General features: G+C 35.0%; 1 protein-coding gene across 2 annotated transcripts in view; it reads left to right on the top strand.

The window, feature by feature from the left end:
* The window catches only part of LOC143907493 (semaphorin-1A), a 216,428-nt gene that overhangs the window by 36,012 nt on the left and 164,424 nt on the right, over positions 1 to 15,992 (top strand). For both annotated transcript variants that reach the window (XM_077424312.1, XM_077424311.1), the window contains exon 2: positions 3,044 to 3,224. In XM_077424312.1, coding sequence (XP_077280438.1) covers positions 3,128 to 3,224 — 97 coding nt within the window. In that variant the 5' untranslated portion in view covers positions 3,044 to 3,127. The remainder of the gene's footprint in view (positions 1 to 3,043; positions 3,225 to 15,992) is intronic.

The following is a 15,992-nucleotide window of genomic DNA, read 5'->3' as shown; positions in this document are numbered from 1 at the left end:
CAGCAGCAACAGCAGTTGTAGAGCGCTCACGTTCTCCCTTTCCTGTAGCGTGTTGGTTAAAGTTTTACTCACGAGAGACTATACGCCCCGCGCCGCGCTGCGCCGCGCGCCGGCTTGCTTTTCCTTGCCGTTCCTGCTCTCTGTTTCGCGCGTTTCTCACTCGTTTTCAAGGTGTGTGCTTTCTGCCCACTTTTTCGAGTGTTGCCGTAATCTTCGATGGTTCTTTTCATTTATTTATTTATTTAGTTTTTATTTCTTTCTAAAAAGCAGGTGGTTAAATTTGATATCCCATTCATGACATGTCATGATAAACATTTAAAAGGTTCTGCAACTCCGCTTTTGCTTCTGTTTTGTTTGTCATTTCTGGTAATTAGCAGAAAAATGAAGGAAAAATTGTACGATTAAGCTGAGAAATTACCACAAATTGTACCGTTATAAGGTTTGCGAAATTATTTAGTAAATAAATGTTTGGCTAAATTGGTAGTTATACTCTGATGTTTATAATATCTCATGCTTGTTTACAATAATTATCTACCTGCTAAAGTTCGATACATTTACCATATATCCGGTACTTGGTAAATTATATGTGATCAAGAATATAGTATGAACAATAATAATTAAATAGCTTAAAATAATTTATATATTTTAAGGAAGATGTAAGGAAGATGTTTTAAGTAAAATGAAGTGTGTGTGTGTATATATATTTAATTATACATTTGTATATTTAATTTACAATATATAATGTATATCATCGAATAATCGACTCACAAAATCAGACTAATATGTATTGCTATTTACTAGTGTACTTCATTTTTTTACAAATAATATTGAGAACATCTAATACACATATACAGATACTTTATTTACATGAAATAATAAATAAGCCTTTTACCAATAATATTGAATTATTTTCAACTCTGTATATCTCAGTTTCAGTTATATGAAAGTAACGCTAAAATTTCAAGAATATAAAAATATTTCTATAAAATATTGCGTGGTTATATAATAATGAAGATTCATTCATTGGTATCATCTTCCCTTTTTTGTTTTTTATTGAAATGAAGAGCATGTCTTCTTCTATCACTGCTCCGTCTCTATATATCAAGAGATATTTATATAACCCACAAATTAAGCAAATTCATATTCTCAGAATGCCGCTTCTGCTCTACGATGGATATGATAATCTCAAGTTCCGAAATTAGACTTGTAATCACGTGGTCGTCTTTTTGCATTTTCACATCCACAATCCGCGTATATGGGACGTTAAAAATTAGATATCTTTCCCCGCATCGAGAGAGCATCCGGCGATTTAGCAGCAAGCTTTCCCGTTGTTTGTATAACGCGCGATGGAGTTTTGTCTAATGTAAGAGAAAGTCTCTCATTTTCGGTGCGCGGCACACTCGTGGAATTGGAAAGCGGCCGTTACCGCTGCGACGAGAGATGCTGCAGGCAAGTGACTCTCGATCTGCAACTCGTCCCTCGTATCTCTCGAAAGTAGGGCGAGCCACGCCTAGCGAGGCGCGTGCTCTTGCTCTCGCAAACATCACGGCAAACACGACGGATCCACGGCGCGGCGAAACATTCTTCTCTCGTCTCCGCTCGAACATGATTCACGATCTGATTTTATTAGATCGCGCGGGCTCGCAGCTGCCGGCTGCGAAACGATCATGAATTTATGATCGTCTACCAGATGTCGAGTAACAATGCGGCGCATTGCTGCATTGGAATGTGATTGATCACACGGCCGAGATTAATTAATGCTTTAACAACACGATGCAACTGTTATCGGTTTTGATTGACGTTGCCGCATGCCTTTCGCGCTGCTTATAAATCCGTGCGAGCAAATTGGGGCTTAAACCGCCCCCACGCGCGCGGTGACTGGATATTAGAATCTTGTTTCCATTTACTTTTGCTGAACTTGTGGAGTCGGAGAAAAATGAGTCTCGCGCATAGTATGGAATGATAATTTCGCTTCGGATACTCTTACAAGGACTCTCAGATATAAAGGGTATTATTCAGGGGATTACTTATAAGTATGAAAACAAAGCTGTGCTCAGTAAACGAAAAAGTAATTGACAATCACTAAAATAAAAAAAAAACATTTATTAGCAGTATCTATTATTTGATGAGAAAATATATATATACGGATATTATACATATTCGATACTACGTTTAATCTTGTACGTATTTGAGATAGTAGACGGCGCAGTACAAGGCCCCAGGACAAATAGAAACTCGAGCTAGCGACCTCTCTGCATAATGCATAACATCGTCGTCTTCTTCATCATAGTCATAGTCGTTGCAGTCGGTGGTCGTCTCTCGTTCCTTCGTTAGCCTTTTATCCTTTCTCGTGCTTTCTCTTACTTATTCCAAGTAGTACATACAAGAAGATATGCATATATAAATTCTGCTAAAAAAGGGAGCAAAAGACTTGTTTCTTATGTTCTTTTTTTCTTCGCCGTAACGAATACATGCGTACCTATATCAATTTGGAATAAAGGTATATACGCGCGGCGGCATACTGTGCATATATGCGAGCGAAACCAATTTTCTTAGTGATATATTCTCTCTGATTCTAAGGCGTTTGCACGACAATAATGTTAGTGAACAATTAATTGTGTATAGTAAAAGAAGATAAAACTTTCGACTTTACTGTCGGGAGAGCAAAATTGGTTAAAACATTTTAATTTCTGAATAAAAATCGCAGTCAACAACCAATATCTTATTTTTGAAAGAAATATTAACATTAGAACTTTCTTCAAATTATTTAGTATGATAATGTCTACAAATATTAGATTGTTAATTATTCAATGATTTTAATAATAATAAAAAATATGTAGAAGATAAAAACAGTTGTTTGAAATTTTTTATATTTATTATAATTATATTATAATTGTGCGGCCTTTATAATTGATTAAGAAATCTTGAAATATTTTGCTTATAAAATAATAGACACGAAACTGTAAGGATACATTTTTATTATTGTGGTTTGTAGTGTAAACTTTATGAACAGAATTACAGGTCACTGTTTATGTGATTGCAGGAATGACGATCGGTGGCGGCGATGATGAGGCTTGAAAGTTACCGTTGATTTGTCGGACATCCTGCAGGGCCATTTGTTTCCAGGATGAGCGCGTCGCTACGGATTTTGGCTCTGATCAGCTTAGCCGCGCAAAATGTGGCTTGGCCGCAGGATCCCATTCCTAGACTGCACCTCAAACATCGTGAGTAATATTTAAATAAGAATATTCGTCTATTACAGTGCTCTGCTCAAGTGTAAACAGCCATTTTATATCCCCATTTCCATTCAGAATCCCATCTATCGATGGCTAAATGGTTCGTTTTAAGCTCTTTTCTTTACCTTTTTACGTTCCCAGAAACATGTAGATTTGTATTAGCTAGCATATACATTATTTATTTCTATTTTAATACTGTTTTAATTCTACAATTTAAAAAAAAAAAGGGAAATTTTGAATGATATAATTAATAATATATTTCAGCAGTTAGTTATCGTAAGTCCCACAATATCTACCGGATAACCTCTGTTAAGTTATCACCTTCGCTACAGCAAATTGAATTGGGAACTATGGTATATAGAATTAAGTGCTAATTTAGTTAATTTACTGTTCTATCTCCAATTTTAGCACCGAACTATTCGCAATGAAAGATGCTTGCTCAAGCTAGCGTTTTCAGTTGAAAAATTATACTGAATGAGGAAATATGTTCATCACTTTACCAACTATTACTACTTTTAATTCGTATAGAAAAATAAAGCAGAAATTATAGGCACATACATTTTGATGTCGTAGACAGATAGAATACCTACGTTCTTTTATTAACTCGTATCGTGAAATGAAATAAGTATGGTATATAAAGGCGACAAAAGTAGTTATCTAAATTTCAATATCCGTATCTTCGCTGCAGAACTCAATAATGATCCATTACTAAATTTGACTCGACGCGATGCCACACGGCGACCTTTTGCGAGACGGAATTTAATAAAATGTAGCCACACTTTCGCCACGCTATTTTATAGATTTATCGAGTAACTAAATTGACGGTACTCAGCCTTTTAGGATATACATAGGCGTTCAATTAAAATTAATCTAATTAATCAATCGAAGCGTCGATATAGTCACACTTTACGCGCCAACCAACCGCGAATTTATCGCGCACCATTATACCTATGACAGGCGATCATTTTCCATGTCACTAAAAAAAATCATCATAATCTGATTCCATCGTCATGTTGCAGGTAAAAATTTCTATGCGTATTCTTTGATCAATGTCGAGTTATTATTTTTTTTAATAAAAATAAAAATAAACTTAATCTTTTCTTTTTCTTTTATTTCAAACAGATTTTAATAGAATTTTTATTTAATGATCGGGGTTAATATATTTAACATTAATAATAAATATTAAGAAATCGATGGCATTTAATTTCAATTTCTGCCGCAGAATAATAAGTCGAATATGTCTGCAAATTTGTGCGAATTAATCACGAAGTTCTCATTTTTTCAATCTTTATTGTTTAAAAAGATGGATTTAAAACAATACGAAAAGAAGTCTTTTGATCTAATTATTTTCTATATTCACAAAGTTATCTGCAAGATGAAATAATCTTGATTCAAATTCGCGGGAACCACGTAGAAAGTCTTGAAATTTATTTAAAGTAGGCATTTTCTTCCGAGTCTTTCTCGAGTGGCCGAAAAAAATTGGTTAAAGTGAACTCGAAGAAGGATAACATAGATAAGAACCCTATCCACTCGGTGGTCGTTTATCACTTACACAATTTTCAACGCGTTGGTTAACCCGTGGCTTAATTCTCATTCGTACGCAGAGGAAGGTAAAAGAATCGTGAGAAACGGTAGATTTCCCCGCGCGGCGACGGGAAATGGTTTGTCTCGTCTTCTGGATCGCGACGACCCGGGCTATTCTGTCCCTCCGAAAGGTCGCATTCTGCGCCGGCGGATAGTCGGCGACTTTCATATATACGTGTCTCCTACGGGGCGTATTCACGCGCTGTCGACGGCCGTTCTACCCATTCAAAGGCACTTCCGCGCGATGTGAGCACCCTAAAGCAACCGCACCTGTGGGATTTGGTTGTCTCATGTCTCATGGCGTGAACGTTACCCAAAACAGGGAGAGCGGTTAGGCTAAACATAGACACACGCGGTGTGTTACACGAACAAAATGCTGGTTTCGGCACGTTTCGGAGAGACGTTTTTATGTATATGCACGGGTGCGACGTATAAAATATCTCTGAACGTACTTTTGTTCTAGCAAGATGGAAACTTATAATTAATTTAAAAAACAACTCTCTATAGTTTCTATTCAATCATGTCTCGGTTGTCTTTTTTTAACTGTACTCATTTTTCAACAAAATCAGATGTGTCACTTGAAAATTTACTCGGAACTCGGAACCTGTCGAAAAAAAAGACATCACAAAGGTTGGCGCCATATTCTCGGCCATAGGTCGCACGCGTCGCTTTTTATCGTAAACAAAGATACAATCGATAATTTCCGTCAAATCGGGGATGACGGCTTTTCGGAAGTTTACCCGAGCGGAAGGCAGAGAGGGAGAGGATCACACGCCGCTGCGGCGACGAGACAGCGCGGCCAGTGCGGGGGTTAACGACCGTTGGAAATCCGCCGTGTCGGTGGATCCGCCTCGGAGCTTTTGACGCGAATCAAATATTGGCGTGTGTCCTGTCGATCGGCTCGCCCACGCCGCGGCACGGGCGCCGCGCGGCCCGCTTTGGTAAATCCTATTGAGTATTCAATTACGGCGGGGCAGCGAGGAACGGGGGTTATACATACATACATACGTAGTTGGCCGGCCAGACTCGTTCGAGATGAAATTGAACGCTCTCCCGCGGTGTACCCTACGCGTCACAAATGCCGGAAATATCCTAAGGAATATTTTTAGACACTGCACAAGCAGTCAAGCGATATCGGATTATCGAGATCACTTATGCAATTAAAAGAAACAAATACTTAATGTACCAGCAGCTAGTTTACGTATATGCTTAGCATTATAAATGCGTGAAGACTGCAAATGTTCGCAAAGCCTACGCAAATCTAAATGTATTTCTATTACCAGGGTATTAATCTGTCAGTATTTGAAAAATATACATATATCAAGTGAATATTAGATTATTTATACGATATCTGGTATCCACGAATCCGCGACAATGCGTGCGCGAATGCGTATATGGTCTTCGAGCATGACAAGTCGCGTCTAGCTACGTTCGATCGGGATGTAAGTAATATCTCGAGGCGGGGTATGTAGGTTAACCATTTGCTACGAGAGACGGAAGCCATATACTCGACCGGTTCTGGTCAAGAGTAAGCTCGTTAGGACTCGGAAGAACTTTGTTAAACTCCGAGACCGCGTCAACAACGCCCGCGCCAGTGTCTGGATTCGAGTCCGATGTGTGTTCTGTGCACACTGCACACTCTGCGTTAAGCTTGCGTGCACTAAGAAAGGCCATCCCTTCGCCGCTCTCCATCTCGATCGTTGAAACTTGAATTATTCTTCTGGCGTTCGACGTGAATGTAGAGTATGTTCGGGATATTCGGGCTTCGACTTACCGTAAACGATAGCTCGATAACGTATCTTCGTCGGGCATGCCGTCGGCGATTCGCTCCCGACAACTATAATGCAATTTCATTCTTGAAAGTGTGATGGTAGCACAGTAAAATTTATTTTTGTTGAATTAAGCTAAATTGCTTGGTCAAATTAGCAGCGAAAATTTAAATTTTTTATTGTCCGCCGTCGCCGATTCTTTTTCTTTTTCGTTACTACGTCGAATTCGTTTCGCGCCGCGGATGTAATGAGTTCTGGAATTTTTATAAATTGAATTGCATTAATTTACTAAATTGAATTGCATTTATTGAATTGAATTACATTTGAACATTGTTTTTTAAATGCAATAAATATTAATAATTGTTAATTTTTACTTGCTAAACATATTTTTCTTTCTTATAGTCTTATATTGATTTAATTCGTCGTTAAAATATGTGTGACGTATTTCAACGTAATATTCTACTATTATTCTATTATTCTTGTATTTTTGCGTCATTAAATGTTTGTTATTTTAAAGAATTGTTTTATAGTTATTAATTTTATCGTTTGCGGCAAAAAGTTTTCAAATTTTTAAATTCCATAGTTTTTAATTTTTAAATTCAAAATTTATAATGTATAATTATTACTGCTACTACTATACGCAAATAGTAGACACTAGCTTTAGTATATCAATTATACTACTTCAATGAAAGATGCCGATGAGTTGCTGAAACGTGTTGAAAACACATATAGTGCTATTCTAACGTAATATCTGCCAACAACGTGGCTTGTCAACTGTCGCGTTACTAACTCCGAGTCGTATTTTTAAACCACGTACTTAGGAACATATGAGATTCGTGCAATAATAAAAGTAGTCTTAAAGAAACATTTTTTTTAAGGTGTCGTCTACTTCTCTTTCTTTATTGTTGCTTTTGCAAAATAAATAGAAAAGTTAATAAAAATAACAAAGATATTAGTATTTTTCACGATAAATTTGAAAATAAATAATTAACCTGTAGAAACTTGAATTATGACTTGAAACGCTTTCAAGTTATGAAACATTATCAAGTAACCGTGTCAGTCGATCATATCAAGTATCAATCGACTGTGAGTCCATTCAAATATCGTAGTTAAGTTTGTAATTCATACTCATTTAATTTTATTTTTGTTTAAATGCATACAAAATTAAGGTAAAGAGTTATTAATATATGTAATAATAATTGTAAATAGCTTGTAATAATATACATGAATTATACTCTGCAAAATGATTCATTACAAAGCTAGTTATTTAATTTAGAAGTTTATCAGGCAATTTAACGAAAGTTTTCATATGCTTTATCATAATATTAAAATCTCGATGTATCTTTCTTTCTTTTTTATTTTGATTAGTTAAAACACGTTTTCTTTACGTCAAAGTATTTTTTCGACGCAATGGAGAGGAATGTTATTATATTTTATACGTTCTATACCATGTGGGGGACATTTGATAAAAAGAGATTTGCAAGTAAGTCCTGTCGTTTTCTCGTACATGATTCGGTTTATCCACGATAAAGCGCGACACTCTTCCACCAGTTATGGGATTTTTAAATTTAGTGTCTTATATTATAGTATAGGTTATAAAATGGTAGCGTTTTCTAAGTCTTCCGAGATTTCTTTTATGGTGTTTTTCAAAATTGAGGTAAGCAGTAATACCGATAGCAGCGAGAAAATGAAAAATACATATATATATATATATTTATTGTCACGTTTTGTTATCCAAACTGCCATAAGACTGCACTTCCAAATACTTTCTCATACTTTTTCACTTTTTTTCTGTTGATTTTGCTAGTATAGGTATATATATTTTTTTTATCGGAAATATCACGCGGCAAAATACTGAACAATTGAAAATAAACAACTTTTGACAATTTAATTTGATTTAAGCTTCAAAAGAGAAAATAAATGATAATATTCTTCAAATTGTTTTAAATAATATGTATAATATTTATTTTAGCAGAGTTTTTATTTTTGATAGTTATTACAATATTAAAAATTCGAAAAGTGCGATAAATGATCTTTTCATATGCTTTTCTATCACCTATATTTTTGTTAAGAAAACGAATAGTTTTCAAATTAATGAAGGAAGTTGTGATTAAGGAAGCATTCGATGATTTGAATATACTCTGCATTTATATGGATGAAAGATTCGATTCTTGTGTACGTTTTGATTCTAACAGTTTTAAACTTTAATGAGATCGAAAACTACGTATATAGGTTTGTGGCGCCAGATTATATCATATGTAATTATGAAGTTGATTTAGGGCCGGAAGCGATATGGGGGAACTGCGTCTGTAACTAGGGAGAGTAACTTAATTCTGCATTAGAGGTAGGTATCCCATTTAGTAGCGTACGCTAAAGGCATATCTGGACGGTAGGAGATTTACATTCACGCAAATACCCTTACGTCGGAAATAAATGAGAACTCTTCTATTCTCGCGTTTTGATATATGTATACGGACCGTATATGTATGTATTCGACAAATATCTGCGCAGTGTACAGTGGCACGTTCGCTGACCGTCTCAAAGAAAATATTTCTCTTTACCTCGAAAGCTCTGTGTACAAATTTTGCGTCGCGCTCGAGCGGCGAACAATAACTTAGTTGAGATAAATATAAGGGATGGAAATTAGAGGTTTCCCTCTCTTTCCCCGCTTTCTTTTTTCTTCTTTCTTTCTTGGTCCGATTACCGCGAAAAACACATGTTTTAACACATTTTTTAACTGCTAGCACAGTTATTATAACGATAATAAACAAAATGTACCAATTATTGTATACACTATGTACACAATATATTCTGAAATAAATCTGCAAACTTTGCAGACAATTTATTCCACTAATTGGAAGTTAATTTTCAATAAAAGGCGAAATAAAGCTGTAAAAATATAAATAAATAAACAGATTTTATTTTAAATAATATATTACAACTTTTATTTTAATAATATATTATATAAATATAAAAAATATAAAGTAATTATTCCGTGAAATGCACTATATTAAACATGCTATTACTTGTAAAGAATTATTGCTTTCAATTTTTGACATTAGGATTGAATAAACAAAACATTTTCATTAAAAACTGTTATGTAACCTAAAATTGGGTTAAATTAAATATTAAAAATCAATTCTAAATTAAACGTAGAGTTAAAATCTTTTTGAAATAAAAGCTTTTTGACATATATAAATTACAATATTGACATATGTAAATTACGATATATTATAAATTAGAATTTTTCATATTTTTTTGAAATAGCTGCAGTGGCAAAGTTGATTTCGATATAATTAGTTTTGTAAAAAAGTTATGTCCATACAATGTTAATTTTCTTATAAGTTTTTTTTTCCTGCACCGTCATGCATATCGTTGTATTTGAATTTTTCGATCGTTAGTCGAGAGTCGAGCAGATAAGTACTGGAAAATTTTGAAGGTACTTAATTTAAAGTTTAATTTAATTAATAAACGTCGCGCGCGCAAATTAAACTGTTTAGTGGAGTATGCTTTTAAACTCCACAGACAGCTAAGAAATTCTTGGCTTTGACTTCATTTCAAATGGACCTATAAACTTTAACGTGAACTCAATTTAGAGATTTAAATACCACGATAGGTACGATGAGGATAAGAGAGATACGACAAATAATGGCATTCTATTCAATATTTCTAAAGAAAAAGTTGATCCGCGTATTTATCAAAGAAAATCTTTACCTAAAGTAAAGTACAATATAGTTCTGAGATACTTTGACCGAAGGTCGTTGGTTATAGTTGACCCCCGAAACTATTAATGCTAGTTATTACACTTTACCATCAATTGGGAAAACATATCTCTATCGTTCGTTTCCGGAAAATCTCGAACGGAGAGAAATCTTCATTAAAGCACTCTGGCACCTCTTTTTAACAGAAAAGATTGTGAAGATAGTAGGATAAATTATACAGTTTATTGGCGATTTGAAACATCTTCGTTTCCTTGGAGTTATGAAATAATTTATATAATCTTAAAAATAATTTGTTTTTTTTATTTTTAATACAGTAAGTTTTAAAATATATCTTACTTAGTCAGAAATGATTATTCGAATTGAAGTCAATTTGATATCGATGTGTCAATAATGGTTATCGATATCGAATACTGGTTATAATATTTTTATCATCTTTGATCTCGTCATAGTTATTTTTATGTTAATTGAGCAATTATGAATATTTTTATAAGATTGTCTTTCTATATATGGTCTTTCGATCAGTTCTATATTGAATTGATGTAAAATTGGAAAGTACAGTATACACGTATATACTGTGTATTTAATTTAGAATTGCGGAGAGAACGGGGGCCAAAAGATTAGAAATTCAATAGAAATATTCACAATTGCTCGATTAGTATAAAAATAATTATGATGAAGTCAAAGATGACAAAAATATATCAATCAGTATTCGATAGCGACCATTCATCGACACATCGACGTTGATTCGACTAATTATTTCTGGCTGAGATATCATAAATATTAATAAGATATAAATCAGAATGTAAAATTTAGTAAGCTTTTAGTAAGACATTTTTGAATCTGTCCTAATTATTTTAAGAATAAGTAATTCAATATGAATAACGATTACACATTTGCGTTAAGATTTTAAACGATGTTAAAAGCTAATCGAAGAAGGCAATATTAGAACAAATTATAAAATTTAGTTATGATAACTTTATACAAATTTAGGAAAGCTGCAGAAAAATTAATTTACCATATTACTTAAAAAAGTTTAAGAAGTAATAATATATAAAAAGAGAGTTATTATTAGCGCGCTGCTAATTAGAAACTCGTATTAGATTCAACCACACGGTGAATAAATTGTAAACGTCAATATAGCTGTACGGTTTAGGGTATTTTCCCGTAGCGTAGCGGATAATCGTCGCTACGCTACCAGCATGAGGTTGTCGAGTAGATTCTCGTTCGTTCAGCCAATAGTCCTGCGGCTGACGAGCGATTTCAGCGGAGCGAGAGGTGTGTAGTAAAAGAAGGAAGAGAAGAATGCTTTCGAGGTGATTGATCGTCTCGCGAGGACGACGCCCCTTTCGTCCTCGCGACCAACGTTCATCCAACCGATCAGTGTGCCCCGCACCGCGCCGCACCGCACTGCACCGCATCCTCTACCGCAGGGCCAGGTCGCGTCGATTTGTGATCTGCACACGCTGCGCTGTACGGAACGCCTGTGTAATGTCGGCTCGCGCGATTAGCGTATCGGAAAAGATTGTAAGTGTCTAACAATAAGTGTCCTTGGTTTCGAGATAATTGAATTTCATATTTTTGCTTATTATAGAAAATGTTTTTTAATGATTTGAGAAATATTATATTTGAAATAAGAAGATTGTGATAATCTCTAGACTTTAATCTTTTCTTAGAGAAAAAAAGATGTCTTGATATTGATGGACTGTGAATTACGAATGACAAAAATTTTAAAAATAAATAAAAAATAATAAAAAGAAAATAAATAATAAATAATAATAATAAAAAAGAAAGTAATAAAAGAACGTATTTTAACTTTATAAATATATAATGGTCATTCTTTGATTTTTTTAAATTTTACAATTATAGATGATACATTAAGTTATACTTTTATCTCGAATTTCATCGCACATTACCAACTAAATTAGATTTTTATTTGGCTCATAACCTTGCGAAAGTATTCGACGAGTAGACTTTTATGAATGAGCTAATTTACTTAATGTTATATTTTATCGCTGCATTACATTACATTCTCTATATTGAAGGCGATTCTGTGGGATAAACCAGGTCGCCTGGTTAACGATTCTGTGAAGACCGTAATTAATAACAGTTGGATATATTTAGTACCACGTCTGACATTCGCAGTTCGGCGGTCGATAGCGTTAGGAAATTGCTCGCATAGTGATATAAGGCAAGGGGCATACGTCGAGAGAGTATAAATTGAACGGAGAAAGTACCCGCATGCAGGAGGAAGCACGCTCTCTTGCGCCACAAGCGAAGGTGAAATTAACGATTCGATAGTTTTTATCCCGCGTTAGGCAACGTGTTTCCGTATTTTTTTCTCTTTACAAATATTTATATTTTTGTCATTCCCTTGAGGAAAATATACCACCGATCAAATCTTTCGTGTGTACATGTCCGGTAATTTTGTAGGAAACTGTATAATGTTAAAATTATTGCTTATATGTTATATTGAGAGGTTTATTATCTTCTGAAAAAAAGAAATGTAATTTAAAGAACGGATTAAATAAGAAGTACGACTTTTTTTACCAGTTCAAACTTTTGCATTTTGAATAGTGCAGATGTTACGCTGCAGCATTATAACTTGATCTGAAATATAAAATTCAATTTTTTTTTTAATGTGTGCAATTTATGATCTGATAAAAGCATATTTTAGCCTTTTGTTGAAAAAATTACGATTTTTTGAAAAGAAAAACTAGTTTTACAAAAACTGAAAAAGATCGGTGAAAGAGGACTGTAGCGAAAACGTGATATGTACGCCTGGCTGCCGTTAGTTATGTGCGTTATGTATATAACATATGTTTATCAAAGTCATACAACTTCGGCTATCAGGTACATGATATAGTATAGGTACACAGTTACAGGTGCGTAAGCCGTCGTTCGTTCGCGAAGCCGTTGCAAGAAAAGCGAACGGATATATAACGTCAAATCGTTGCGGTCGTTGCCGTCCATATAGTTATGAGCGAAGACGCACGTGAGGATCGATCAATGTATATGTGTGAATGAATGAGCGTGTGCAGATATTTCAAATGAGCCGGATAAACGAGACATCGTAAGTTCAGTTAATACATCGTTGATACGGGCATCGATTCGTTAATTTGTTGCATTAGTTTGTCGCATGACACTCAGCATCGTGCCAATCGCAAGTTTTCAAGCGTATAAAACAAAAGCTAACTATCGATAAGCATTTAAGCGGCGATAAATCCGCAACCCGACTGATATCGCATGGACATTTCATTCGAATGATACGGAGAGAGGGAAACGGCGCAGATATCGGAATATTTGCGTGTATGGTATATCCGCAGTTAATCCCGCGTGTCCTGAAACGAGATGGGGGTAACGTTGGTAATTACTCTGTTTTGTTCCCTTTCCTCCCACGTGCAATTTCGCCTCCGTGATAGAATTTACAAATGAGGAGATAAGTGACAATTACACAAGCTATGTTCCAGATCTTGGATGAGCACACTTTTTACTTATAGATTTGTTTGCCAATTTGAAGTAGATTCGTTAATAACTTTATCCTATCTACCAATTATATATAAATTATTAAGGATTGAAAGAAAAAAAGAGTAAAGAGATTTTCTAAAGTTAAACAATAAATTTTTTATATTTAATCTTAATTTTAGCTTTTTAAAAATACAAATGGATAACGAATTATTTACTCAATTTGAAACGGACTTTATACTTGAAAGCTATGAAAATTGAAAGCTATGATATTTTATATATATATGACTTTTCTTAATATTTAATAAATAAGAATAAAAAACTTCAAGTGTTAATCAATGACTTTGTATTATAGATATGAGAGATACGTCAGATTTGATCCAAATCTTACGCGAGTCTCTTATAAAGATACTCAAACACTTGAAAAAGATACTACATTTAGAAATATAATTGGAGCCGCTTATTCTTTTAATTTAACCAAATCCAGTATTTGATATTGATAAAGAAATGAATAATACTGCACGAGAATGTGCAGCGACGCTTGAACGTTTAATTCGCCCCGCTGTCACATAAACATCCGATATCGAAAAGAGACGAAGCCGAGTATAAACGCGGTAAAGCGCGCCCGCGCGCACGCAACATTGCTGCAGAGAAAAATGTGCAGGTGTGTACGTCGTCGTCGTCGTACTCGTCGTATAGAAAATTGCAGATGCTGCACACCCTGGTACTTGCGAACGGCGATATAGCAGCGGGACATCGCTTTCCCGAGATATACCAATATGAAATAAAAGAGATAAACGAGAGACAAACGCAGTACACCAGCGGCGTATATGCGCGCGTGTATGTACACGCACGAGGCCATACATATGTGCCTATATGCAAAGCTTTAGATAGGAGGGCTCTTTCGAAATGCATGTCGATAACGAGCGATATACCCGCGTACGAATTTTTCAGATTATTATATAAACGCCTTCGTGCGATATTAGGTTCGTTCCTCGCTGAAAAGAACACCGCTCGTCGTATGGAGGCGTAACGGTGGAGAAGGCGGAGGGAAAGAACTGATTTATCCTCGTGCGCGAGTTATGCATGTTGTCTTGGTCAGGACTGTCGAACGCGGGACGATGGACGAATCCGTTTCATTCATTTTTCGCCGGTGCGAAATTGTCGCGCGCGAAAATTTCACGTCCCTCCGCGTCGTTGAATTTTAACTCGATGCCGGTGATCTACGGTTCCCTGGAAACCGACCGATAGTCATGTCATGAGTTATGGCTCGCTACCGCACGCTGATGCTGCTCGAACGCCCGTTACGAGTTACGACAGTACAACATTCGTATATATTTTATATATCCGTATTATTTAATTCTCTCTGACGAAAATAAAATCTCTCTGACTTTATTATTTTGCGAAATATTAAACTAATAATGGAGCACATTGATAAAACGGCGCGCTCGATAAACAAATTAATTAGAAAGATATTCCCTATTTTCCGTAATAACAGAGCGTATAGTAACAATGCAGCTTCGAATGGAGTAACATCAAGCATTTTTATAGCACAAAATATTAAGTAGAATTTTATTTTTACCGAGATGTGAGTTAATAATGTTATAATATTAATTTTATACAAAATATATGTTCTTGATAGATTTTAAAATTGCAAAAACACGCACACATACGTATTAACGATACAGTAAAAATTTGAAATCGCGACGTGATTATTATCTTTTTCATTTATCACGAAATAAATTGAACGGTGCGTTAAATGATTATGCAAAAATTTTGCCACTATCAAAAGCTCGTCATTGCGCGATCATTAATTTTCATGTTTATCGGCATCTGTTAGCCCATAAATAAATGTTAACATGGACGGCTTTAAATTTAATAAAAGAGTCGGTGACAAAGGGATAGGTGGCTTGCAAACGATAGATAGCGGCAGCCGAAAATTGGAACACTGACGGCTAAAAATATACGAAGGCCTGTGTACGTATGTTAAACGTTATAGAATTTTTAACAGTTTGACAGAATATATATTGTATATATATATATATATATATATATATATATATATATATACACGGCGAGTTTAACGAGAGAAAAACATATATATATTTTCGTGAAATGATTTCTAAACGGAGAGCATTCGGCACGTAGGTATTTGTGCGTGCTCTCACAGAGCGACGCATCAACAGTACCGGATATGACAACGAGCATAATGGTGAGCG

The sequence above is a fragment of the Temnothorax americanus genome, unplaced genomic scaffold, assembly GCF_048541705.1.
Source record: "Temnothorax americanus isolate GAGA-0224 unplaced genomic scaffold, ASM4854170v1 Scaffold82, whole genome shotgun sequence".
Taxonomy (NCBI): Eukaryota; Metazoa; Arthropoda; class Insecta; order Hymenoptera; family Formicidae; genus Temnothorax; species Temnothorax americanus.
The sequence above is the reverse complement of the archived record's forward strand: the minus strand, read 5'-3'. Positions and strand labels throughout refer to the sequence as shown.